The sequence below is a fragment of the Aulonocara sp. 'chitande type north' Nkhata Bay genome, linkage group LG3, assembly GCF_057382095.1.
Source record: "Aulonocara sp. 'chitande type north' Nkhata Bay isolate Kocher_YH1m ecotype deep benthic linkage group LG3, A_spYH_male_GT1.1, whole genome shotgun sequence".
Taxonomy (NCBI): domain Eukaryota; kingdom Metazoa; phylum Chordata; class Actinopteri; order Cichliformes; family Cichlidae; genus Aulonocara; species Aulonocara sp. 'chitande type north' Nkhata Bay.
Window position 1 is genome coordinate 20847135 of NC_141346.1, and position 8650 is coordinate 20855784.

Below are 8650 nucleotides of genomic sequence, written 5' to 3' on the forward strand. Positions count from 1 at the left end.
GTTAAAACAGACCGGTCAATTGACCAGGAACACTAAAGGAACAATGCCAGAATCTATCACTAATTAGCACATATTCCAAAGGTAGGGTAGGGTAGGCAGGTAGGTAGGTATAGATAGATAAACACAAACAGTATACCAAGAATCTCCAAATGCTAATTCTGTTCATCTGGACATGGCATTTTCAGTGGCAGAAACGTTTCATCACTCCTCCAAGTGACTTCTTCAGTCTCAGCTGACTGCAGGTTTCTCCAATATTATAAACAGTACATTTGCATAAAGACTGAAACCAGCCCAAGTATACCAAGAATATTAAGTAAAGAAATACAAAATAAAAAAGGTAATACACTATATACAACGAGCTAGAACCAATATGCACAAAAGTAGTAGGGTGCAGCATCTTAAACATGGAACATGAACTCATGTTTATGTGATGCACACCATTCATAATAAACAGGATGGATTATTCGCTTTGGTTCCCAGCAGCTCTCTCCAGCATCATCAGCCCAGTAACTAAGTCAGGCTCTCCAGCTCAGGAGCGAATCCCACAACTGCACAAAGGCTGCTTGGTAATGTAGTCCATGCAAACACTGACTTTTCTACATAAACACTCCAGTCTAAGTATATAGTTTATGTGTGTGTGTATGATTATATAGTATTGTAATGATCCTTAAGGTGATGTTATTGTGATGTGTTCACTATTGGTTTCTTTAAAAGACATACTTTGGTTATGCTGCATAACAAATGTAGAGTGTGTGCTGTGTGGGGGGAGTTAGTTATTGGACCTGGAAATGGAGTTGTTCGTCTCTACCTGGCATTAACTGCCCTGTTACTGTACCGGCTCAATAATCTGGGGAGAGAGCAAAACATCTTTTGCTTAAGAGTCTTACAGGATATTTACTCAGTGCAGATCGATATATCGTGTATATAGGTATACGTGTCATCCCAAAAAATCCACAAGAGTTTCTTCCTGACCATTTTTCATTCCCACTGTTGCCAAAGTGGTTGCACACAGGGGGTCATATGATTGTTGCGTTTTCTCTCTAATATTTACGTTGAGGTGACTGCTGTTGTGATTTGGTGAACATAAAGTTGAATGAAGTGGAATTTTCTGCATTTGTCAGCTGCGTGTTGGACACCATGTTGGCCTCCACCTGCACTGTGACCGGCCCCACTGTCATTGACGTCCACGGCCAGATTAACTCCATCCAGGATCGGTGTGCGTACTCTCTGTTCTCGACTCCGTCACTCCCAGACTTCCATGTTTTGGGGAACTTCAGGGACAGACGTCGTAAAGATGTGAGCTTTTTGGACAGTGTGACGCTGCGTGTGGACGGGCATTACATTCACCTGGAACAAGGTGGGAGAGTTCAGGTAAGCGACCTACAGCCACAGTTCATGTGTCAGAGTGGAGTCTGATCCAAAGTCCTCCCTCATCCTCTGCTGTGTCTCCTCGCATCGTTCTTCTCAGGGATGTTAGAAGCAGTTCTTTCAGAGCTGCTGGACTCAGTGGTTGTTGCTGTGAAATCAGCCTGTTTGTGTGTTTGACATGTTTCACTCAGTGTTTCCTCCACTTTGTCTCTGCTGTGATGCAGCTGGACGACTCCACACTGACCCTCAGCAGCTCACCTCAGCTGGTTCATGGTGTGCAGCTCTCTAAGGACCAAACTGGAGTCACTGCCGAACTCTCCAACCTCAACATCTCTGTCTTCTTTGATGGCAACACCGCACAGATCCTCTTAGAAGGTGCAGAAGATAAAGTTTAATTCATGTAACATAAACTGTAAACTGTGCTGTTATTTATTGAGCTGTTGTGTGTGTCCAGTTTAAATATTGATGCTGATCTGACTCATTCTGTCCTGATCCTGTGCAGGACCTGCTGGTTCATCTGTGGAGGGTCTGTGTGGAAACTCCAGCAGGTCTCTGAGTGACCTGAGACTCTCTGAGTACAGCTCCACCAGGTAAGACCTCATCACAAGCTCAGAGTCCCTCTGACTGCTGCCTCTGATGTTGCAGATATTCTGTTTGTATGAATGAGCCTGAACTTTGTTGTTTGTCGCCCCCTAGCTGTGAGATGCAGTACAGTGAGCCTGCTGACAGCACGATCAACTGCACCAGTGTGACTGAACGGTGAGCAGATCCACACAGTAGGAAACATCTGTGTTGTACCTTGATCTCTGTGGTACATCACATATAACTGCAGCACAGATAGAAGATAACACATCTGATTACAGATGATCATTTTATTATCTTCAACTTCTTCTTATATCTGTGGTACAGCTGTAATCTCCTGAAGGAGGCGCCCTTCTCCTCCTGTAACAGTGACATTGACCCAGAGCCCTACATAACCGCCTGCACCGACACTTTGTGTAAATATCCTGCAGTGGACGGACTCAACTGTCAGTTCCTGAAGGCCTACGCCAGAGCCTGCAGTCTACACAACCACACTCTGGATGGCTGGACATCAAAGACCGGCTGCTGTAAGACCTTAATAAGACATTAATAAGCTCTCCTTTGTTAAAACCTGAACTCTGGAGTTTTAGAGCTCCCATGTTTTCAGGATAATACATCAGTGTGTTCCTCTGTAGCCTCTGAGGCCTTCTGTCAGGACAGGACCTGCAGCGATCACGAGTTCTGTGGTGAGAAGACGGTCGGTGGTGACACTCGCTGCTTCTGTCGGGACATTTTTGCCTCCAAGTACCAAGAAAACAACTCTTTGGGTACGACAGCTGTGACATCACCATGACAACAGGGCTGAATGATGGAGGAAAACCTCTAACTGTGATTTTTCTGACTGATATTGTGATGTTCAGGTGATGCAACGGTCTGCATGCAGGACTCTGCTTCACTAACTCTGGTCGGTTGTCTCCTGGAGGACAAAGGCATCGACTACTCTGCCTTACACCTCAACGACCCGACCTGCAGGGGTCAGGTGGACGAGCTCACCCACATGGTGACCTTCAGCTTCAACAGCAGCAACAGCTGTGGGACGGTGGTCACGGTGGGTTTCATCTCCTCCTCTTTACCTTCTACAAGCAGCCAAACATCTTCCATCATCTGCTGAGCTTCTCCTGCTCTGCTGCAGTTTGAGATCTTTCTGTGGGATCAGCTTCACCTCTGAGCTCTGAGGCTTCTCATCATGTTGACGATCTGTGTAGTTCATACACAGAAACATCAGAGTAGGAGTTTGATTCAGTACAGGAAGAAACTCTCTAATGTTTATGCTGTGTTAAAATAAAGTGACTTCATTTGATGTGCTCGACTCGTCTGCGTGACACGAGGCAGAGACAGAAAGGAGACTAAAGCTGCTGTTGTTGCTTTTAAGAACAAAGTGAATGAGTTTGATGTTTTTGACGTGTCTATTTAGCAGATTGTTTCTGATGAAATCTGTGATTATAATCACTGACAAGATGTCATAAACATTGGACTGAAAAAACAAGGACACTTTCTTAACTTAACTTACTTAACTTCATACGTCTGAGTTAGAGGTCCATCATCTTCAAAGTGTAGTCAAAGTGTTGATGTTCTCAGATTAAAATCACTGTAAAGAGACTGAAAATAAAGTTAACGTGGCTTCATGTGTCTGTGCAAATAAAGCAAACAGAGCATGATTTACATTCACTTTTTCTAATTGAATAAAACTGATTCAGTGCACTTTGGGATTAATAAAGTGAATTGTCAGATGTTAAAAGTCAGTAACAACATCTGATTGTGTGACTCTGCAGACCAACAACAGCCAAGTGATCTACAAAAACACCATCATGACCCAGAGCAGCTCCTCTGACATCATCAATGGTCACGACCAAGTCTTCATCGACTTCTCCTGCATCCAAACACAAGCAGACATCAAGACTGCCACCTTCAGGATCAGAGACAGGTGTGTGGTTGAATTACTTTAAGATGTGAAGCTTCTCATGAGGTTTGTGAGTCAGAGAAACCTGAAGTGTGTTTGTGTTCTGCAGCTCTGTGATCCAGCACATCACATCTGGAGTTTGGGATTACACTCTCACCATGTGTGCGACCACTGATGTTGGACACACACAAGCTGTGCAGTCCAGCACTGAAGTGCAGCTGATCCAGAAGATCTGGGTGGAGCTGAAGACTGATGGGCTGGATGGCGACGTGGTCGTCGTGGTGACCGACTCCTGCTGGGCAACTGACCAGCCATCAACTAACAGCACTCCGAGATACGACCTGATCATAAACGGGTGAGACAGACTCAGAGAGTCATGTGGTTTTGATCTCTCTCATGGACTCCTGAACAAAGTGTGTTTTCCTGTCTGTGAGCAGCTGTGCCAACCCTGCTGACCAGACGGTGCAGGTGGAGGACAACGGACTGGGAACCTCCAACTACTTCTCCTTCAGTATGTTCCAGTTTACTGGTAGCTCTGGTGAAGTCTACCTGCACTGCGAACTCCACCTGTGCCCCAAACAGAACAACTGTGTCCCGGTACAGCTTTGTTACCAAACACATCACACACAATCAAATGTATCTCTCTTCTGTTACGATCATTAAACAGGTTATTTTCACTTATTCTTGTTTCTATTCTGACACAAAAACTCAAATGTTCTCAGCAGATTCAGTCCTGAATGAAAGGATCAGTGTTGATCTTCTAAAGTCTGGACTTTGTCTCTCGTTGTCTTTAGACTTGTCCTGCAGGTGCTCGCAGACGCAGATATGCCAGGTCCAAATATGAAGGTGAAGCCTTCATCAGCATGGCCTGGACTCATTAGGTGAGACACAGTCTGCTTTTTTAATAGTGCTGAGAAGTGTTTGTAGACAAAGTGCTGATTGTTAGTGGTGTAGCAAACATGTTTCCCACAGAGAAATGTCTCCATTCAATTTAAGAGAAAGATATTCTCTGAGTTCCTACCAATGAAATTGTTTCCAACTGTCTTCGTGTAATAAATTTAATATACTGCTGAGTGAGTGAAAAGCCCTGGCTTAAGGTAAATGTCCATCTCAATACCAACGATAAACATTTAAGAGAAGGAAGTGACACCACAGAGAGGATGAAGGGTTGTTCAGCAGTCACAGTGGGGTCTGGTTTATCTTCTCAGGTGGTTTCCACGGTGACTCGGACTGACCTACAGGTTATTGACCTCCATGATCATCCTTGACTTCTGATTGGTCCTGATCCAGATCCTGTGTTGGGCCTGCGTCCTTGACCCAGCATTTTGAGTTATTGTGGGGGTTTTTTTTCTCTTATGAGATAATGTTAAGTTCTGGGGTTATTATTAGCTTGTCTTAGTTGAAGTTTAGTCTAGTTTATGTTGTTGTCCATGTCTCGTTGTTTATGAGTCTTTTTCCTTTTTTTCATGTGTTATCTCCTTGTCTATAAAGGTTCCCCTTGTGTCTCTCTCCTCTGTGTCCTTCTCCTTCTCTCTGTCTCTTGTCTCAAGCTTGCGTGTGTAACAAACCTTTTGGGTTATAGCACCACTAGGGGGGGTTGCCCAACTATTGTAGTAGCTGTGGGGGTCTCCTAGTGGGTGTGTGAGTTGTTAGCGGCAGCCATTTCATGCTGCTCATGTTCCATGCTCCAAGAAAGCACCTTACTTACTGTTGTGACAAGCTGGCGCTGGTGGTACCAATCCCCGCGCATGTAGGTTCGGACGAGTACAGCCGAGGAGACCTGGCTTATAAAGTGTAATGTTGCTGACGGCGAATAAAGGTCTGTTATTGGATTTAACCGACTGGTTCCGTGTTATCCGGCTAACCTCCACACCACATGCCCGCTGGACCGGCTAGCCGCTCCTTCCTCGCCAGACTGCTGTTACACGTGTCCCAGTTCATGTCGTGTCTCTCCAGGTTTCTTGTTTTATTTTAAAGGTCTGGTTTCCCTGTTCAGTGTGTTTAGTTTTGCTTCCCCTGTGGCATAATAGGTCGTGTCCAAATTCATGGGCTGCATCCTCCTGAGGCCGCATTTGTAGACCGATTACGTCACAGCGACGCGCCGAAGGCTGTCCAAATTCGTAGACTCCTCCGAATGCAGCCGACAAATGCGTCCTCCTTTTCCCCGAATTTGAAGGATGGGTCGGGTGTGTCCTTCGTGGCCTACCACATCCCAGAATTCATAGCGCGGCCCAGCCAAACTCCAGTTTCCAATAATGGCGGCCGCTACTAAGTTTTAAGATTACGCTTACTAATCTTTCTGGGTCACAAAATAAACTTTTAACATATTTTCAGGCGAGGAAGTAGCTGTGTAAACATCAAATATCTGCTCGGTTTATCAAGATATCCCATATTTGCAAAAGTGCTTCGACGTTTTCGGAGACGTCTGCTACCCACCAGCTCGACAGCTAGCCGGGAGCTCGAGGGTTACTGATGCGGCCGAGAACGGCACAACTCCCGGCACATCATTTTCAGATCACCGCGGACTTTCGCTGCTCGGGTTAAACGTAATATATAAGTTACTTAGACAACCTAAAAATATTATTGTTGGGCTTTTTTCAGTGTTTTGTTTGTTTGTGAGTAAATCGGTTTGGCTGAGATTAAAGTTATTAGATTAGATTAGATAAAATAAAACTTTATTAACCCCCCGGGTGGGTTCCTCCTTGGTTTTTACACAGCTGACTAAACGTCAAACAGAAAACTGATTAAAGAGAAGTATGAGACAGTCGAGAATTTACGCCAGTGTCCTGTTATATTTTAGATAGCAAGAAGCAGACGGCCGAGTTTATTAAACTCCACCGAGACAGCGGTGACGCTAATCAGAAGGCTAGACCGCCCACGTAGACCGCGAAGGCCGGGTCCTCAGGAGGATGCAGCCCATGAATTTGGACACAACCATATTCATTTGTGTCAGCTGTTTTTCCCCAGGTGTTTCCACTTCCTTCACTGCTCTCCTATGTATTGAAGTCCTCTGGCTCCGTTTGTTCAGTGTCGGTTCATCTGTTTGTATTTCTTCATGTCATGTCAGGTCTTAGAGTTTTTCATGCTCCTGCTCATGTTCATGTTCTCATGTCATAGTTTTTGTAGTTAGTGTTAGCTTTCCCCAATTTAGTTTCTTGTTTAGTTATGCCCCAGTTTCCCTTGTATTTGTTTTGTGTTTTTTTTTCCTATCAGCCAAATAAACAGCTCACTTTTTGTTCTCCCGTTCCTACTTTTTCATCCGCTATGCAAACACACTGGCCACCCTGCCTTGACAGATCCTGGATGTTAAAAGGCTGAGCTCAGTGCTGCTGTGAACTCCCACAGCTGGAACAAGCCGATGTTTACACTCACTTGTCACATGACTGCATCAGGATGTTCAGTAGATGTCTCTTGGGAAGTTCATGGGTTAAAAGTTAATGTTGAAACTTTAACATGAACTCTCCTCAATGTTTAAATGGGCGATGACAACTGCCTCACAGTGAGATATAATGGATTAAATACATATCATTTATTAATACAATGAATTTAATTTTGGACATATTATATCTACATTATATTACCAAAGTGCGATAGGCACTAGTTTTTATGAAGTACACTGGGTAACTGTTGTTTAGTAGCTCATCTTAAAATTACTTCATAGACATATACAGGGTGAACCATTTATATGGATACACCGTAATAACATGGGAATGGTTGGTGATATTAAAGTCCTGTTTGTGGCACATTAGCATATGTGAGGGGGCAAACTCCTCAAGGGTTTGAGACAATCCAGCACATAACAGCAGGGTGCAAGGGATACATGGAACGCCATAACCAAGTGGTGTTTCATGTATCCCTTGCCTGTATAGTGTACAGGAACATCTGTGGCAAATATTACCTGGAAGTCCTGAGGTCAAAATGGGAGATGCCCCCAAGGGTGATGGGGAATGACCGAGCTAAGATCCTGTGGGACTTCCAGATACAGACGGTAGAGGACCCCAGCTTATGTATGTATGTACGTATATATATATATATATATATATATATATATATATATATATATATATATATATATATATATATATATATATATATATATATTAGGGGTGCAACGATACACAAAATTCACGGTTCGATACTTTGGTGTCACGGTTCAATATTTTTTCGATACAAAAAAATGTTCATGTCTTTTTAATTTGTCATTTATTAAAATTATAAATATATATTTTAACTCAAAAGTACAGTTTTTAAATTTAACCCTAACCCTTGTGCGTGTTTTTTATTTTGACAGTGAATGCGCACCTGCGGACCACTTATGTGCAGCCCTGGTTATTTAGCTCGTCATATTGCAGCCACAGAAATTCTTTTGTCCATGAACCGGCGAAAGCAAATGCCTCTCTCTTTCAAAACTCGTTGAAGACAGGCAATGGTCCAGTCCGAGACCTTCGACGGTAAAGAATCTTCGGGAGACCTCACCCGGGCGTGGGAACAGCGGCGTTTCCTCGGAGTTGGACACTGAGATGGTTTTGATTTCCGGGGTGCTCCGCAGTGCTGGAGACGTGTCTCAGAGTGATCCGGTGTGGAGCTCCGCTTTGAACTTTTGCTGGAGGTGGGTCGACCTCTAATAGCGGTTCGGAGGTCGTAGTTTCGCTGGGATGAAGAGCAACCAGAGCCGTTGTATTGCTGAAGCGAGTAGAGAGAGGAGTTCGGAGCAATGGATACAGCCGAGCGGCGAGAATGGCCGCTGGAGCGCTCCCCGGACGGGCCGGTGGTAATCGGGCTTTCCACGGCTGCCCCGCT

At 44.4% G+C, this 8650-nt stretch overlaps 1 protein-coding gene across 1 annotated transcript; it reads left to right on the forward strand.

Annotated features, from left to right (window-relative positions):
• The first annotated feature begins 1128 nt into the window (after positions 1-1128).
• Positions 1129-4731, forward strand: LOC147334485 (uromodulin-like). The gene is made up of 11 exons (XM_086272809.1): positions 1129-1371; positions 1593-1743; positions 1871-1958; positions 2065-2127; positions 2278-2477; positions 2586-2717; positions 2811-2998; positions 3723-3874; positions 3960-4205; positions 4288-4447; positions 4645-4731. Exons 1-11 carry the CDS (start codon positions 1138-1140, stop codon positions 4729-4731), a joined length of 1701 nt encoding a protein of 566 aa, XP_086128935.1. The 5' UTR covers positions 1129-1137.
• Positions 4732-8650: the final 3919 nt, after the last annotated feature.